We start from the raw sequence: 19794 nt of genomic DNA on the forward strand, positions 1-19794 counted from the left end.
TACTGGCTGCCTCACTGACAGCCGCTAGAGGCGCTTGCGTGATTCTCACTGTGAAAATCACAGTGAGAGCACGCAAGCATCCATACGAAAGCATTATAAATGCTTTCCTATGAGACCGGCTGAATGTGCGCGCAGCTCTTGCCGCGCATGCGCATTCAGCCGAAAGGGAGTATCGGAGGCGGAGAGGAGGAGGAGAGGAGGAGGAGGAGAGCTCCCCGCCCGGCGCTGGACTAAAGGTACGTTTTAACCCTTTACTCTCCCCAGAGCCCAACTTTGAGATGATTACCTGCAGCCTCATGAATATGTATTTCCTTTCTTAAAGGGATAATCTAAGCACATTAAACACTACAGCGCACTGTAGTGACTGGTGCCATGCCCCAATGAAATATCAGAACTCATACAAACGGTTTAACACTTACCTGGTGCTGTCAGGGATCTGTGGACTCTCTAAATTTGCACTGAAATGTTAAAGAAGACGTTTCTTCCGCCTGAAAAGGAACACTCCAGGCAGCATAATCACTACAGCTCACGGTAGTGGTTATGGTGTCAGCAGTGTTCTGCTGCTCCCAGATTGTAAGTAATCAAACCATTTGACTTCTTACCTGGGGTCTGCTGTGTGCTGATCCTTAACCACTTAAGCTGGAGTGTTTTTTACATCAAAAGAGTACAACATTCAGAGTGGTAGAGGACGTCCTCATCCAACAAATAATTTTGAAACTTAACAAATGAACAAATATTTCCCCCACCAGAGGAGAGGAACAGCTAATTATTCCTCAATAGCTAGTATAATTTTTATGACATTTAAACTTGTTAATTATTTCTTCATTTAAAAGTATCTTATTTCATAACTAAATGCCTACAAAGGAAGAACAATAAACACTATTTAGTATGCATTAGCAACAGTTTCTGCATGGCTGGTTATATTTCTGGCTTGGTTTAATTTCCTATTGCGTAAAAGGGGCACTATAGTTCCAGCACAGAGTATGTTCCTTGTATAGGTTGTTGTGCATGTAGGACCCCTATCTCAGCTACTTAAACACTATAAAGCTGGAATAAAATGTGTAGGTGACCGCCTCCCCCCCTGTAAAGTTAGAAGGTGAATGTTACTCATCTCTTGTCCCTTGGCACGCCAGTCTTGCCATGGCTGGCCTTCCCTCTTGATGGTGTCCGCCATGTGAGGCAAAACACTGCGCTAATCATCATCTTCTCATACAAATGCATTTACCGTAATCAATTTGGAGCATTTAGCATCTTCGTGTAGAGCAGCACCAGACTATGAAGCACCTCTAGTGGCTCTCTGAGTGACTGCCATTAGAGGGGTTACTGGACAGCATTGCAACCACTGCCTTTTCTCTGAAAAGGCAGCGTTTACATTAAATAAAAACTGCAGGGACATGCTATAGACACCAGAACCACTACAGTAAGCTGGTTACTATGGTGTCTCTTTAAAATCTTAGTAATACAAAACTTTTGCTGCTTTAACACCATACCCAAATAAAATACATTACATGGGATTTATGCTACATGGCAAAATAATATTATTCATGTAGCTTTCAGATAGAGAGACTTATTGTGGACATAACTAATTCCATTTAGGAAAATCATGAATGTAGCCTTTGGTTATAGATGCCCTTGTGTGGGACCGAGGTCTGTGGGATATATTCAGCACCTATTCATTTTTTGTTCCTATGATCTTACGTATTCAACCGAACTTCATATATATTTTAGCAGAACAGTACCACAGAAACCAATGAGAGAACCTGAACTCAACATGTCCTGTTCTCTGCGGTATTGCATGCAATTTGCAGAAATGGTCAACAGCGAGTCATTAAGAAATATCATTGATTGTTTTTTTTTTTCCCCCTTCAAATGTACATAACCAATATCACATCTGCATCCAGCACTCTCAGACTAGAATTTCCATTTAAGTTTGGATGGATTCACTCTTGGTATAATTTCCACATTATCAGCATGACAACAGAGGGTACAAAGTAGAGGTCGTATGAAGAGCCCAGTTTTTTGTCAACCCTTCCTAACCTGTTTGACAGAAAACTGGAGGACAGCACCCATAGGCTTATAGCACCATAACCACTAAACCATAACCCCCCCCTACCCATCAAACGTAAACCTACTGTCACTAAATGCTTTTTCCCCCTAAATAATGTAAAAATGAGCTTTAGAAGTAGCTGTTTTAATCTTTACTAATGATGCCTTACTGGGTGTGCCTGCGTTTCACTCAGCTCTACACATGCCCACAATGCCTGCCCAAGTCCCCTTGGAGTACTCTGCATTCAGACACTAGAACTTGCAAACGACATCACACAAACACAAACACTTCCACACATTAGGTATTATATAGTGTCATATGTTTATTATAAATATAAAGAAAATTTAAACTTGTTTAATTGCCCGGAGGGTCCCTTTAACCCCTTAAGGACCAAACTTATGGAATAAAAGGGAATCATGACATGTCACATATGTCATGTGTCCTTAAGGGGTTAAAGGGACACTCCAGGCACCCAGACCACTTCTGCCCATTGGAGTGGTCTGGGTGCCAACTCCCACTACCCTTAACCCTGCAAGTGTAATTATTGCAGTTTTTTTTAAACTGCAATAATTACCTTGCAGGGTTAAGTCCTCCCCTAGTGGCTGTCTATTAGACAGCCACTAGAGGACACTTCCTGGATTATAGCACAGGATTATGTGCTAGAGCGTCGCTGGAGGTCCTCACGCTGTGTGAGGACCTCCAGCGTCGCTCTATTCCCCATAGGGAAGCATTGAAATTCATTTTCAATGCTTTCCTATGGGGTGCGCTAATGCGCATGCGCGGCATTGCCGCGCATGCGCATTAGGTCTCCTCGGCTGGCGGGCAAGATCAGTCTCGCCCACCGGCCGACGTAAGCAGAAGGAGGAGCGGCGGGGGAGGAGGAAGCAGCGACGTCGGACATGTCGCTGCCTCTGGTAAGTCACTGAAGCGGTTTTCACCCCTTCAGCAACTGGGGATTGGGGGGTGGGAGGGAGAGGGACCCTCCAGTGCCAGGAAAACTGATCGTTTTCCTGGCACTGGAGTTTCCCTTTAAGTAAACACACAAAAACATATCTAAAACCTAACAAAGCACCAACATGCATAATTGTAGGGTAGGTAAGTCTCATGTACTATTTATGAACTCGTCTCATGCTTGTTTTATTAGAATAATGAGTGTTGTTTTAAAGAAGAGGTGCTTAACCGATGTCACTTCAGATACTTGTGGCCTGCTGGCCCTTAAATGGGATGCACAAAGAGTTTTTCAGATTAAATTAGAACTCTTTAATTAAGCTTTGTCACCCCTCCTAAAGTGCTTATATTGCTCAGATTGTGTTGGCATTTCTCTGAAATTCCAACCCAGTCAAAAGCAAGGACAACTTTAATGTATTTTTCTTACACGTTAAAAAGCTTGACAAAGCTTGGAGCTACAAGAGTACAGCGCTGAAGTCAGCTCCTGGTAGATAAAGCTCCAGGAAACAAAGAGGACCTTGAGAAAGATTATAGCAGCAGCAGCAGCAAGGTACAGATAAGTAAAGACTACCTTTTCCTGCACCCCTGGTCACTAGAAGCGATCATCAGGGGTATTTGCAAAATATGCAAAGACCCCAGAAGGTGATAGAGCTGTGTTAAGAGCCAACTTTAAGTCTAGAATGTAACTAATTTCCAAAGCATGTTGAAATTGAAGTCTGCAGAATATACTCCTTTATATGGGGCTGGAATATCTCAGCTCCAAACCGAGTATCCAGAGAGATACCAAGATTTCAGCACTCAAGATAGAACCCTGAATGTGGTAATTATGGAAATCCGTGACCTTCAATGCAACTCAGAACTGAAAATCAAACTTAACCCCTTAAGGACCAAACTTTTGGAATAAAAGGGAATCATGACATGTCACACATGTCATTTGTCCTTAAGGGTTTAATGAAGTGCCTCGTTATAATATCTATAATTTTACCAAAAGTATGTAGAAAAGGAGAAAACTGTCAATATAACAATGCACACAGAATGAATCTTCTCCCTCTCTGAATGCAAGTATTTATGTGAACAAATGTTTTCCAGAATGAAGCACTCCAAGTCAAAATAGAGGACAAAAATGATTGATTGTCACATTGGAGTGCTGCCGCTGATTAGCTGACACAGAAATAGTTCTGAACATTGAATTATGAAAAGCAGACAGTACTCTCATTAGCTAAATCTTCTATTCCTTTCATTATTATTGCATAAGAGACTTGCTTGTCCGCAATGAATACACAATTTTCAAAGTGGTCCTAGAGTTCCAAAACAGATAGTCGAAATACCATGAAAGTGCCAGGCATATATACAAGTGTGACCCAGCTTAAAAACACCAGCCTTTTTCTTTATAAACCACATTACAGATGTGCCTTTAAAGCTCAGACTCAAGATAAAAAGAAAATTCATATACATACACACACACACAAAAATTTAAAAATGAAACTGCCCTTGGTTTGAACAATAGTAAATTCCATTAGATTAATAAATAACTTGGAAAAATACAAAATAATTCTTCCATGACCATTTTATTTTTTAATTGAAAGAAATGCTGCTTGCAGTGATAATGTCACAGACTGCAAAAACCAGAGCACATATTACGTTAATTACCTTGTTCAAGTCTGAAGCACAGAGATCTCTTTGCTGCCTCTATCTCAGGAGATGGGTTGTCAAGTACTTGCCTGCACCATTGCATTGGACTCATAGAATTATCAAATGGTCTATGCTTCTTGGTAGGCGAAATATACAACCTGGAAAAAGAACAGTTTGTTGAAATGACACAATCTTAAAATGTCATACATAACTCGATAATCTTCAAGAATGTGTTTTGTGCGGACAGAGAGCACGGATAAGGTTATAAGGGTCCCTTAGGAACACAGATATCATACTTCCCCACCCATGGGTGATCACCACTATCATTACACGAGGCTCTGTGGATTTCCAGAGCCGTGTCAATTTCAGAGTAGGAGTGTTTAGATTTTTAATGTTCTGCACACTAGCAGCTCACAATAAAGCCTGCATTGATTGTTCTTGAGTCACGTCATTAAAGACATCATGCCAAGGCTGCATACAGAGCCAGCCAAAGTTTACTTTAGTGATGTAACTAAACAATCAACTAAGGCAAAATGAGAACCATTAGGCATCTGCAGAGTTGAAAAATATCTCCAGATCAACAATCTTTCCACCTTTGCTGGTTGGACTGAATTTTGCAATTTGGTTTTCTATTCATTTCAATACAGAGTAAATAACCCAGACTTATCTGATCACATTAACCAAGTTGGTGTTTAACTCAGACTTCATTTGTTTATCTCAATTACAAATAAAATAGGCTGATCCCCAAGGCACCAAAATCTAAAAATCTAGACACTTAAAATGGTGTAGACTATTGAACTGTAGTAACTGAAGAACTGAAGCATAGTTCAGACAAGGAAGGTGAGAGATGTCACTCTGTAATTTATCTACCGGCGCACCTCAGCAAGAGAACTAAATGAATGACATTAGTAATGACAAAGCTAAACCTACTCTTCCGTTTTGATCCTCTCATTTTGAATAATTTTAGCAAATACTCCCCTGAAGGTGAAATGCTGGCTTGCAAACCGTGGTGGATCTGGGGGGGAGCAACAGTCAGTGTGTATCCGAGTGTGTGCCAGTGTGTGTATCTGTAGGTATGCAAGTTTATTTGTGTGTGCGCGCCAGTGTGTGTATGTAAAGATATGTGTATCTGTGTGTGTATGTGCATCAGTGTGTAGATATATGTGCTGGTGTGTGTATGTGCCTGTGAAGGTATATGTTTGTCTGTGTGTGTGCCAGTGAATGTGTCAGTAAAGGTATAGGTTTGTATCTGTGTGTATGTATTTGTGTCAGTATGAGTATATGTGTGTATCTGCAAGTTAGTGTGTTTCTGTGTCACCCTTGTGCTATGGGGGGGGGTCAAAATAATTTCTTGCACCAGAGAACTCTCTGCCTTAGTTCCACCACTGCCCACTCTGCTTAGCGCTGGTAACATCACACTTTGGCGCTCAGTGGGTTATACTACAGCCACCATTTCCACTACAGCCCCTGCAGACCCATTTACCCTGCTACAGCCCACTACCAGTGCCCCTCCTGAGATTTGGTTCTGGATCCACCCCTGCTTGCATGTTGGCTCCTGGGAAGGAGCACAAGAAGGTTTCTGAAACTCTCCGTATTTTGTGCCTACATGTCCTGGTGCATGGCCACTCTTAGATCCTAACACATGAATATACCTGAAGTAGTGTCATTAGTGTACTCTCCCTTCAAGACTGCAAAATGGATTTCCAGAATTATTCATAGGACCCAGCCAGAACACAAGAGTTTACCTGTGCATTTCCTGCCTTTGGGACTGCAACCTAAATCCTGATTTACTAACCAGGTGTACTTTATATTAGAGAGAGATTTGCCCTTGAGGTTTATCTTCCATAGTATTTGCATGTATAAGTGAAATAAAATAAGCACTAGGGATCCAGCTGCACCAAACCTGAAAGAGCATCTAGGTCTTAATATAGACTTTTTTTGCAGGCTATGTAGGCATATAATCAATCTTATTCGTATGGCTCGTTTATAATATACATTTTACCATCCTGTATATGTGTCAGGATTACTGTTTGATCCAGCATGTAAAACTGTATAGCACGGATGACAAATAAGTAACGTATTACCGGTCCTTAGAATGGGCGGATTTAACGTACAAAGAATAGTCAAAAATACTAGCCGAGGTCAGGGAACACAGAAAGGGACACAGCGATGAGGAAAGCCAGGAGTCAGGATACCAGAATATAGAGAAGTCAATAAACAAAGCCAAAGTCAAAAACCATGTAGAAAACTATAAACAGGAACGCGCTCTTGGACAACCACAAGGGAAACCACGACAGGGCACTGAGCAGGATGAGAACTGGGCCTAAATACCCCTCCTCTAGATCTGATAGGCTGTAACCGGCTTTTGACCCCAAATTCAGTTACCAGGTTTCATTTGCATAATTGCTGCTCAGCATTAACCCTTCTGTGGATTAGGTTGCTGCTCGGCACAACTTTTCCTGTGTGGACAGTAAATGTCATTAACCACATTTTTATAAGCAGATGAATACGTGACATTACCCCCCACCTGAAGAACGCCCACCGGGCAGGCAGGACCAGGCTTGAGAGGAAATTTGGTGTGAAAAGCGCGGATCTTACGGCCCGCATGCAGGTAAAGAGCCGAAACCCAAGAACGATCAGCAGGACCGTAACCTTTCCAAACAACCAAGTACTGTAAAGTGCCCCGAGAAAACCTAGAATCCACGATAGAAGATACCTCATACTCCTCCTTACCACCTACCACCACCGGAGGGGGAGGAACACAAGGAACAGTATATCTATTGCAGACAAGAGGTGTGAGTAAGGACACATGAAAAGTGTTGGGAACCCCTAAAGATGCAGGAAAAGCTAGAGAGTAAGACACTGGATTGATCCTACGAAGCACTCTATAGGGACCAAGGAATCTGGGGGCAAACTTCATGCGAGGGACCTTAAGCTTGATGTTGCGAGATGACAACCAAACCCGGTCCCCCACTTGGTACACTGGTTTGGCACTCCTACGCTTATCAGCAAAATGTTTGAAGCGTTCAGCAGCAGCTCCTAGAGCAGTTTGAACCTTAACCCAGGTATCCCGAATGGAGGCCAGACGCTTATCCAGAGCAGGAATGGCAGTATCAGAAAATACCGCAGGGAGAAACGTAGGTTGCCTACCATTATTGACAAAAAATTGACTGTGTCCAGATGAGTCATGAACAGCATTGTTTCTAGCGAACTCGGCCCACGGGAGTAGTTCAGACCAATTGTCCTGTGTGCTATTAATAAAACAACGCAAATAAACTTCTAATGACTGGTTAGCCCTCTCAGCTGTACCATTGGTCTGTGGATGGTAGGAGGAGGAGAAGGAGAGATCAATCCCCAATTGTTTACTGAACGCCCTCCAGAACCTGGACACAAACTGAGAGCCCCTATCAGACACAATATTGTGAGGGATGCCATGCAAACAGACAATTTCACGTATGAAAATTAGGACCAATTCTTGCGAAGATGGCAACTTCTTGAGAGGAATGAAGTGAGCCATCTTAGAAAATCTGTCTACAACCATGAGAATAGTAGTGAACCCAGCAGAGCTAGGAAGCTCAACAATAAAGTCCATGGATAAGTGGGACCATGGAATCTCAGGAACAGGAAGAGGCTGCAACAGGCCACAAGGAAGTGCATGAGTCACCTTAGAAACTGCACACACAGAACATGCCTGCACATACTCCTTTACATCTTTCCTGAGTGAATCCCACCAAAATGATCTAGTGATCGTGGAAGTGGACTTGTTGATGCCCGTGTGTCCAGCAGTTATATTGTCATGGAACACTTTCATGATATTAACCCTTTCACATAGGGGAATGAACAGTTTATCACACGGTTTACCACTGGGCGCCGGAGGCTGGGCCTCCAGTATGGTGCCAAGCAGTGGAGAAGACAGTGAGAGGACAGTAGTAGCAATAATACACTCTGGTGGAATAATAGGAGATGTCACCTGTTCCGGAGCTGACTCATTATCAAATTGCCTGGACAAGGCATCAGCCTTGGTATTTTTAGAACCAGGTCTATAAGTAATGAGGAAGTTAAAACGTAAAAGGAACAGTGACCATCTAGCCTGTCTGGAAGACAAACTTTTGGCATCCCCTATATATGCCAGATTTTTGTGGTCGGTTATGATCAACAGGGGGTCCTTGGAACCCTCCAAAAGATGTTGCCACTCCTTGAGGGCAAGAATAATGGCCAACAGTTCTCTATTGCCAATATCGTAGTTGCGCTCAGCAGGAGACATCTTTCTGGAAAAGTAGCCACAAGGATGCAATGGTGTTCCCTGCCTTTCTCTCTGAGAGAGAACAGCCCCTAGCCCTGTCTCGGATGCATCAACCTCCAATATAAAAGGTTTACTGGTGTCGGGATGTTTTAGTATGTCTGCAGAGGCAAATCTTTGTTTAAGAGTCTCAAAAGCATTCACAGCCTCTTTGGACCATACCATGCTACTAACCCCTTTGCGAGTCATATTAGTGATGGGGGCTATTACAGAAGAAAATCCCTTGATGAATCTTCTGTAATAGTTGGAAAAACCAATAAACCTGTGAATGGCTTTTAAACCAGAGGGTAATGGCCAGTGTAGTACATCCTCTAGTTTTTTAGGATCCATTTGAAATCCCGATGCAGAGATATTGTAACCCAAAAAGTGGACTTCAGGCTGGTCAAATATGCACTTTTCTAATTTACAATAAAGTTTATTTTTCAACAAAGTCAGAACCTGTTTCACATGGGAGTGGTGAGTTTGAAGATCAGGGGAATACACCAAATATCGTCCAAATAAACCAAGACAAATGAGTAAATGAATTCCCTGAGTACATCATTTATAAAGTCTTGGAATACGGCCGGGACATTGCATAACCCAAATGGCATTACCAGATATTCATAGTGTCCACTACGGGTATTAAATGCCGTCTTCCACTTATGATTCTCTTTAATTCTAACCAAATTGTAAGCGCTCCTAAGGTCAAGCTTAGTAAATACTTTAGCTCCCCGAAGTCTATCGAACAATTCGGAAATGAGTGGGATAGGGTATGCATTTTTTACAGTGATTTTATTAAGTGCCCTGTAGTCTATGCAAAAAAGAATCCTGCACCAGCTGGGGAGGATGACTTTCTTATGTGCCCTTTGCTCAAGGATTATTTGATGTATTCCTCCATTATTTTACTCTCCTGGGGAGATAAGGCATAAACTGCCCCCTTAGGTGGCATAGCGCCTGGAAACAGGTTAATGGCACAGTCATATGCTCTGTGGGGAGGCAATACATCGGATTGAGCCTTGTTAAACACCTCCTGAAGTTCTCGGTATTGTATGGGAACTCCAGGAGTTATGGGAGTGGTAGTGGGAAGGTCAATAGTATCCAATCTCTTTAGTACTGGTTTTATACATCTCCCCATACACTCTTTACCCCATTCTAATATCTCCCCATTAGCCCAGTCAATATAGGGATTGTGCTTACTCAGCCACGGAAACCCTACTATGATAGGACATGATGGAGAATTAATAACCTGAAACGTCATCTCGTCCCTATGGGAGGCCCCAATAGCGATCGTAATAGGGACAGTTTTGTGGGTTATAAGCGGTTGTGTGAGTGGTCTACCATCAATAGCCTCTACAGCTAGCGGTGTAGGTCTCTCCCTGACCGGTATCTCATTACCCCTAATAAACTGGACATCAATAAAATTTCCAGCAGCACCTGAGTCTATTAGGGCACTGCAAGAAAACTTCTTGTTGTCAAGGGAAATATATACCTCAAGGAATCTACTTTTGTTTTTGTTAGAGGACAACTCCATCACACCTACGATCTGTCCCCTTAAGGTTCTTAGGTGCGGAAGTTTTCCGGACGCACTGGGCAATTCGTTATCATATGTCCCTTTCTACCGCAATATAGGCATAACCCCTCCCTTCTCCTATATTGTTTTTCTGCCTCCGACAGTCTAGTGGCCCCCAACTGCATAGGTTCGGGTTCGGACTGTACAGGGAGGTTAGACAAAAAAGGTTTAGAGAATCGATGTGCTAGGGACATAGCCGTACGTCTGGTCTTGCTTCTGGTGACTTCTCTGAGTCTTAACCTATTATCAATATGCATGACAAACGTAATAAATTTGTTAAGACTCTTAGGTAATTCTTTAGCGGCTATCTCATCTAGTATAGTCTCTGAGAGACCCTTTTTGAATGCTGAGATTAACCCATTGTTAGTCCAGTCTATCTCGGAAGCTAAGGTACGGAATTCAATAGCATAATCCGAGATAGACCGGTAACCTTGTCTGATGTGCATTAGGGCAGTGGAGGCGTCATCCTCTCTACCCAATGGCTCAAACGTGAGCTTAAATTTGGCAAGGAACTCCTGGTAATTATGAGCAATGCTCCGATTACTTTCACACAACGGATTAGTACAGGCAAGGGCCTTGCCCTTTAATTGATTATTAGATAACCAATTTTTTCTCTGTCCGTGGGAAACGACCCTGGTGAGGCCTCAAAATGGTACTCCACCTGATTAAGAAAACCCCTGCATTCCTGTATATTTCCATCAAACTGTAGGGATGGCGATAAGGAGATGCTAGGAGTCCTATTAACAGTGGGTGGAGGTACACAGGGTAGAGGTGCCAAAGGAGGAGACGCTGCAGGCTGCAGATGCGCCGTTCTAGCGAGAAGTGTACTGAAAGCCTGAGCGAATTGATCCATGCGGTGATCATTCTCCTCTAATTTCCTCTCGCAAGCAGCTATGTGCTGACACAGTTCTACAGGATCTATGGCCTGGATTACTGTTTGATCCAGCACGTAGAACTGTATAGCACGGATGACAAATAAGTAACGTATTACCGGTCCTTAGAATGGCCGGATTTAACGTACAAAGAATAGTCAAAAATACTACCCGCGGTCATGGAACACAGAAAGGGACACAGCGATGAGGAAAGCCAGGAGTCAGGATACCAGAATATAGAGAAGTCAATAAACAAAGCCAAAGTCAAAAACCATGTAGAAAACTATAAACAGGAACACGCTCTCGGACAACCACAAGGGAAACCACGACAGGGCACTGAGCAGGACGAGAACTGGGCTTAAATACCCCTCCTCTAGATCTGATAGGCTGTAACCGGCTTTTGACCCCAAATTCAGTTACCAGGTTTCATTTGCATAATTGCTGCTCAGCATTAACCCTTCTGTGGATTAGGTTGCTGCTCGGCACAACTTTTCCTGTGTGGACAGTAAATGTCATTAACCACATTTTTATAAGCAGATGAATACGTGACAATATGGAGCTATTTGTACAATTAAAAAAAGCACATAATGAGACAGAAGACTAAATTCTGCCCCTTTTTATCTCATGAATAAAGCCCATTCCAACATCTTTACTGAAATTTTACAGATTAAAGGGAAACATATGACCAAATTGATCATACTTTGTTTTAGAAAAAGCCAAATTATTTATTCACAATCCTCATTGTGTGTTGAAACTTAATAAAGTAAATTAATTTATTCCTGCCAATATCACATTGTTTTCTTTGTGATCTGGAGTACAGTCTCCAACGACCCATTGGGCCTGGTGCTGACTATTATAATGGGCCTAATTATAGAATTGTATCAACAGAAAACACTAAAACAGTCATACCTCCCAATCGTCATGTATCTGGTGTAGGTGGTGCTGAAAGAAACTCACAGGATATTGCTTAAAAAAAAAAACAAAAAAAAAAAACACAAACACATACCCTATGCTAATCTCTCGCTTTCATCTTTCAAGTTTATCCAAACCCACTAACAGCAGTGTCTGGTGAAGCAGGATTTCGGTGGGCGAAGTAAAAGGGTGGGCCAGAGACGCGAATCACGTAAGCAAAACTGTCCAAGGGGCAAACATGCCCAAAAAAGTCTGCCTGAGGAATTAGATGGTCAGCCTGGCGTGAATGCATGTCAGACTGCCTGCCAATCATGCAGGCTGGCCAACCAATGGCATACTATGCAGACAGCACCCTGAGCTTGGCATAAATGCGTCAAATGATGCGCTCGCTCCACGCTTTCGAAAGACTGTCCACTAGCACTCACTTGTCCCTTCCTCTCCTTACTAGTAGGCAGAAGATCCAGGTATATAGTCTGGGACAGAGAAGAGGTGTATGTAGTGAGTGTAGAAGAAAGGGAACATGCCACAGAGTTAGAAAGGCTGAAGCAGCAAGAGCATTTGCATAGTGCACAGTCAGCTTTACCTTAACTAATTTTTCAACCAGCCCACACCAGTTTTGTTCCCCTACATCCCCATGTGAAGAGTAGAAAAAAAAATAAAAAAAAATGTTTTGGAGCAATGGACCTGTTCCATGGGCATAGGCCTTGGCCTGGAGCTGCAGCTCCATCAGCCCCTATGTTAATCCGGCCTAGTCCATTCCCCAATCCAACCTATGTTCTCTACAACATGATATGCCCTGCATAGGATTACTCCTCCAAGTAAAGGAATTCTCAATTGAGGACTATGGCATTCGTTCACTCACATGAAAAAGATCTTTGGAGGATTCTGCAGTCTTGTGCAATCCTTCACATAAGACTATTTTGGACCTTGGCGCAGTGGTTTTCAACAAATGTGCAATAGCATACTGCTGTGCCAAGACCACATTGAATTAAGGGCTGTAATAGGTTGACTGCAGTCCTTAAATCATGCTCTTTAAAAAGTTTCAGCAGCTTCTATCTCCTGCCTCATTGAACATCTTAACGGAGGACTTTACAAACTGTATAAATCATCCGACACACTGGGTTGGGTCAATGGTGTCCTCAGATACGGGAACTGTCCCCAGCAAGCAAATCATTAGACACACCTCTGCACTACTAAATGGGGTTTGCACTTGGCCCATGTAGAGAGGGCTTCATTAGAATCTGGTGTACCCTGAGAGGGCAATTTCTGCTTAGAATTTCTATTTTATAATTTCAATATGCATTATGAAAATACAGCATAATTATCCATAAAGCACCATATTTGATAATTCAAGTCACAATTGCATCTATTTTAATAATTAGAAAGCAGTTTTTCACCCAGGTTAAAATATAGCCACTGATGTTCAAGCACGAAAGGAACTCTCCGGGCACTAAAACCATTTCATAATGGCAACATTTTACCTTTCAGTGTTAAACCGTTTCGAATGGTTTAACACTGAAGAATTGCCCCCATGCACTGTTTAGCTGCCAGCCCTCTGTTTGTGCTAATATGGAAACATTAGCTCAAACAGCTACGGGGCGATAGTGAAAAGTTAAGAGCAGATCCATTGCTATCAATGCGAGTAAACGTACATACAGTTTAAACCTCTACTGTCGATGGGCAAAAAGTGATAGGTTGAGGGCATCAGCTGACTTGCCACTCAAGTCAATGCTTCTGCATTAAGATGAAGTGCTTATGTTGCCAGGAGTGTTCTTGTAAAGGCACAGTCCAGACTGAATAGCATTATCAAATGTTATGCATATAGTGAATGCATTAATAATAAAATGAAAATCCCCCAAGATTTGCAGCTTCTGTAGTGAGCACTCATCGGACCAGAACATGACTGAAATCTCTTGATTAAGCCTTGTGCTTCAAAAAGTCAAATATAGTTTTGTACTCAGGGGTGTGTGGGATTTTTAGTTCAGATGTCAGCTTTATTCCGAAAGATCTAGAAACTGCAAGAAAATTGAGACACATTTAGCCAATTATGGTAGTGGTTATGGTGCCAGAGACATAGTGATGATTGTTAACAGCTTGACACTTTCCTTTGTAGCTGAAGTGGGCATTATTAGCCTGCTTTAGTCATTTCAATATTGTTTAACTTTTCAGGACATTTATTGACAGCCAGCGTCTGCTGCATATAAAAATAATCAATAAAATGCATAAAAAAATGGTTTATGGCATAGATTCCTAAATAAGGTTTATGGAGTTGTGCCAATCATCTAGTCTACTCAGTGCAGGTTTTTGAGGTTTCCTAATCTAGAAAGCAGTTAGGTAATCTTATTTAATTACTATTAGGTTAAATATTTTAGCACAGATGGCCTCATATCAACACTGTTTCAGAATGGTTTGTAATTTGAAGATGATGCAATTAAGAAACACATTAACAGTTCTTCAAATTAACAGATTAAGTAAAACCCAATAATTAGAAGCTAAATATAATATTACAATCTCAGTTATTAAAATTATTGATGTCTGGGAATCACTCACAGCCAATTGTCGTAAACTGGCAAGTGAATTCCATAATTTAGGCCAAAATAGAAAAGCTGGGATAACACACAATATATTATATATATAGGCCTAACGTAGTTACCACCAGTCAATGTTTAGAGAATACAAAATAGATGGTGTTATAAGAAATAAAAACGCCCCTGTTTACTCTCACCAATCATGTGCAACAAGGCACAAAAAGCAAATGTCACTGTGCCACTATGCCATTTCAAATAAACACCCACAAAACATTATGGGGATCAAGTGATCTCTACAGGCTGCATCCCCAGCACTGAAGCGGTTAAGGACTGAATGGTCATTTCATTGAGCATTTAAACCCCAGCAGCTTTTTTTAAGATTTAGGCAGAGATAAAGCAAATCCTATTGCCTGGAACAGATTGTATTACTGCTGGCAGGACAGAATAAATCCTCTTTGGCTAATAAGGGCCTTTCCGATCAGTAAGAATGCCCACCATCCCATGGAACGTTAAAGAAAAGCTGGCATTCCATGGCACATCCCTGTACCCAGCCAGGCAGCAGTCACAGAGCAATCACTGCAACCTGATCTACATGCAAAGCACGGATCTGCTGCATCCATTCTAGCGAAAGGGATCCTAGGGGAGTGTTACTAGAAGCATCCAATGCAAGGGCAACCGGAAGGTAGAATGGCAATAGCTGAGGGGGCTCTCTCATAGCCATTCCCTGTCTTATATCCCCTATGTTGGAGAATGGTTCTGCAGATGGACTAGGGAGCAGTTTGTATTGTTGATGGTAACCCACACACACCCATGTTTACTGTATAATTGAGAGATGTATTATTACCAGTTATCATCGTCATCACTGCAATACCCATCTTCAAGGTCCAAAATCTCCACCTCGTCTAGCATGCTGGTGGTGGCCCCTGGGGTGGCAGAATGGACATGTTGCTGTGGCCCTTCTGCCACACTCATGCAAGAAAAGGGCTGCCTGGCGCTGTAGTAGCTCATGCCCTCCGGAGGGTAGAGGCTGCCGCCCACCGTGGAGGTGCAGAGCAGGGTGGGTACGGGGCTGGGAAGGCAGAGTCCGCTGGCAGGCCGTGCCATGCTCAGGCAGGTGCCCGCTTGGTGCAGGGCAGGGGCTGGCTGCTGGAGCAGCAGGTGCGGGCTGGCCGTGCAGTTGCTAACGGCGCTGGCTCGGTTCCTGAGCTGCTCGTTCTGTTTCTCCAGCTTCCTGACCAGCTCCTGGAGCTTCTTCACCTCCAGCTCCGCGTTCGCCACCAGACCATTGGCGGCAGCCGGAGAGCCAACGTTACTGCCGCACTTCACATCCGCCATGGCCGCAAGATAGAGCCCACTGGCTGTCCGTCCGTCCTCCCCTAGCAAACCGCTCCGGGTGCTCCTGCCTCGGCTGTCTGTCCTGTCCTCGCTCAGTCAGAGTATCTGATGGCTGCTGTAGTGGAGAGCAGGCTGCAGCATCCTTCACACAGCCCGGACTGGATGCGCCTCCTGTCAGCACTGGGAATATTGATGTGAACACGGGCTCCCTCCCACTAATGCAAAGAGAGGGGAGAGAGAGAGACACAATGGGAACAAAGAGAAGCCAGTCCCTGAGGACTGCACATGCTGATCAACATCATACTATAAGTGCCCGGTCTGCCTCCTATCTGTTACAGCTGGCCCAAAAAGGGTCTCTAACAGGTTATTATTATATCACCCCCTATACCATGCAGTATAACATGGCTGGTTCATTGTGTGCTCATTGCCTGCTAACTGCTGCAGTACCTCACATTGTATCACTCAGGGACTATATCAATGCTGACCTGCGGGATGTATTTTACAAATGTGGGGGGTTAATGTTCACCTTATCAATACTATATGTACTGGGTTCGTTTTAGAAGGGTGTTATATCAGATTCAGTGACCCCCTAAGATTGTGTTCCCAAACCACTCGGTAAATGTCTTAATGGGTTTTCACAAGTTGGTAGCAGTTGAATGTGGGTGTATGCATTAAAATATACCTTAGCTACCAAAAGCCTGCACTGTACATTTTAATATGATGGTTCACCTAGTGAGAGGTTTCATTTTTAATATATATTTATAGCCATATAGTTGAGGTATTTTAAGCAACAAGAAAAATAAAACTTAAGTATTTATTTAAATTGGCAACCTGCATTCATTGCAGCTCTATCATCCAACAACCCCATGCACACCCTCCCACCCCCCAAAAAAGAAAGACATATTTATATACCTAAAGAAAAAAAAATATTAAATACTTACATTGACTGTGTTGGAATTTCACTGGAATAACAAAGCACACTAAAGATATCAAAACAAAGTAGGGCCTACTTTGTCTCATGCACATTTCCTACTCTTGACAAAACTTGCAAGGCGGAGTTACATCAAGCTTTATCATTACCCCAGCTGACACTAGTGATGGCTGTGAGCAAAAAGGCATCGTCTTTGGCAGCTCCCGCTGTCTTGTGGGATACTCCATAGACATCAGTGTTGTACTCTCTCGCATGTGCAAGGATACTGCAGGGACAGAGTGCCAGGAGCTGAAGAGGATCCACTGGCTGGCCATGGCAGCAGTACAGCTTCAGACCAGGCTACTGCACTGCAAGCAACAAAGTCATCACTGGGGATTTTTGCAAAGACCCCAGAAGGTGAAAGAACTGCCTTATTCCCAAAACATAAAAGGTCACCTTATGGACCATAACAACTTCATATCATTGCAAAGGTTATGATGCAGAGAGTAGTGTGCATTTTCTCCCTTGTGTTCAATGTGAGTTTTTCCCTGTTATTAAAGGGACACTGTAGGCACTACAACTATTTCATCTCTTTGAATTGATTATAGTGCCTTGTGTCCCCTGGACCTGTTCCACGTTTTAGAGTGAAACCATGTTCGAGCAGTTTAATGCTAAATATGTGTCCCTGATCACCCACAGTCCAGCCCCTTCTGGAGGTGTGGCTAAGGCAGAGATTACACACTTCCTTGTAGTCATGTCCATTCATACTGCCAATGGGAGTTCTGATAGGTTAAAAGCAGTCAGCTAACACTCTCAGCCAATCACAGCTGCCAACTGCTGCTTGTGCCAATACTTGCTCATTTGCCAAAGCAGCACAGAGGGGATAGATTTCTAGGGATTCTTGTTTAGTATTAAAAAATAAAAACTGCTAAATCAAGCATGTCAAACTCAAAGGCTAGCAAGGGCAAAATAAACAAGGTTGAAGTTTAAGTGGAAAAGCAGACCTAGTGGGTCAGAGAGAGTAGGGCGCCCCCTAGTGAATATCCATACATATGTACAAGAAGTAAAATATAACTTTTAATAGTTAATGCATAAAATGCTTGAGGTAAGGACCCAGATACAAAACAAAAAAGAAAGAAAATGAAAACACAATACACAAAATAATGAAAACAAAATAAAGAAAAATTGGAAAAATTAGATCGGGAGGATATCAATAAATGTGAGAGCGTGCTGGATGGGGATAGTATAACCTAAGGTGATAACCTACAAGTTACTATACGAACGCCCCCCAAACTGCTGTATATCTCACAGGTACACTGTAAACTCTTAGTTGACTCGTGCTATGGACCCTCCGTAAACTCCCCACTTACAGTATCCAACACGGAATCTGATAGGGTAGAGAGAATGGCAAACTATAATGTGCCCATAAAGGAGGGAAAAGAGGCAACGAGAAAATAACATGAGAAGTAAGTGTATCATATAAATGAGAACTGTTCTGGATGATACTAGTGTATCTAAAAACGATACATTTATAGGGGCAATGCCTCTGGGGTTGAGGGAGCGAACTCAGCGAGGAGAGAGCAGCCACTGATAACCAGACAGTGCTACAAAATACTAGCTAGTAGCCAGGGCCGGACTGGAAACTAAAAGCAGCCCTGGAAAAAAATTCTATACCAGCCCAATAATGCGTCGCGCCAGCATAGTGTGCTGATATAGAGGGTGAAAAAATAACTTGAAATTGAAAACTCTTACTCCAACGAAAGAACGCATATAGGACTTCAAAATAAACAAAAGAGTGCCTTTATTTTAAGTAGACGTACATTTGCATGTAATCAATGTTTCAGTACACCTACTTTGGCCTATTAAGGACATTTTAGTAATGATACTGAAATGCTGAATGTCTGCAATTGCACAACTAAACAAAAATTAAGTTAGCTTGTTTATTTTGAAGTTCTATGGGTGCGCTCTAAACTTTAAATATGTTATGGTGCATGAGTATGCAACTAGCAACAAGACTGGGCCAATACGTGTTCATTACATATATATATATATATATATATATATATATATATTAATGACATTTATGTGTGTATTATGCATATATAAATGTATATTACTATATGTGTAAATATTATAGGCATAATTATATGTTACTAATACACACATCAATATATATATATATATATATATATATGTGTGTGTGTGTGTGTGTGTGTATTACTATCAGGATCACATCAATTTACGTCTATTACTTTTACCTCGTTTAGTGTATCTTGTCTCCAATTGTCTCCTTTTTTTCACTTACAGCGACCCTTGTGCATCTTTTACTTCATCCCAGTCCCTGTGTGTTTCTTTTTACCCTTCTCCAGCCTCTGTATTTCTCTTTCCCTAGCCCCTTTTGCGTTGTTCTTAGCCCCAGCCAACAAACCTTCTGTGTCTCTTTCTCCCCTCTCCTCCCTGTCTCTCTTCCCCCTCTCCTCCCTGAGTCTCTCTTCACCATCTCCTCCCTGTGTCTCTCTCTTACCCCTCTCTCTTTGTACCCCCATCCCCTGTGTCTCTCTATTACCCCTCTGTCTCTTTGTCCCCCTTCCCTGGTGTCTCTCTATTACCCCTCTGTCTCTTTGCCCCCCCCCCTTCCCTGGTGTCTCTTTAATACCCCATCTCTTTGCCCCTCATCCCCTGTCTCTCAATTACCCCTCAGTCTCTTTGCCCCCCCTTCCCTGGTGTCTCTCTATTACCCCTCTCTTTATCCCCCCATCCC

The 19794-nt window shown here is 42.6% G+C and overlaps 1 protein-coding gene across 2 annotated transcripts in view; it reads right to left on the reverse strand.

Annotated features, from left to right (window-relative positions):
• SLAIN1 (SLAIN motif family member 1) overlaps nt 1-16427 on the reverse strand; it is a 68051-nt gene extending 51624 nt beyond the window's left edge. For both annotated transcript variants that reach the window (XM_063425826.1, XM_063425824.1), the window contains exons 1-2: nt 15633-16427; nt 4646-4785 (exon numbers count right to left, since the gene is read on the reverse strand). In XM_063425826.1, coding sequence (XP_063281896.1) covers nt 4646-4785; nt 15633-16123 — 631 coding nt within the window. In that variant the 5' untranslated portion in view covers nt 16124-16427. The remainder of the gene's footprint in view (nt 1-4645; nt 4786-15632) is intronic.
• Nucleotides 16428-19794: the final 3367 nt, after the last annotated feature.

Source organism: Pelobates fuscus, chromosome 1 (genome assembly GCF_036172605.1).
Source record: "Pelobates fuscus isolate aPelFus1 chromosome 1, aPelFus1.pri, whole genome shotgun sequence".
NCBI lineage: Eukaryota > Metazoa > Chordata > Amphibia > Anura > Pelobatidae > Pelobates > Pelobates fuscus.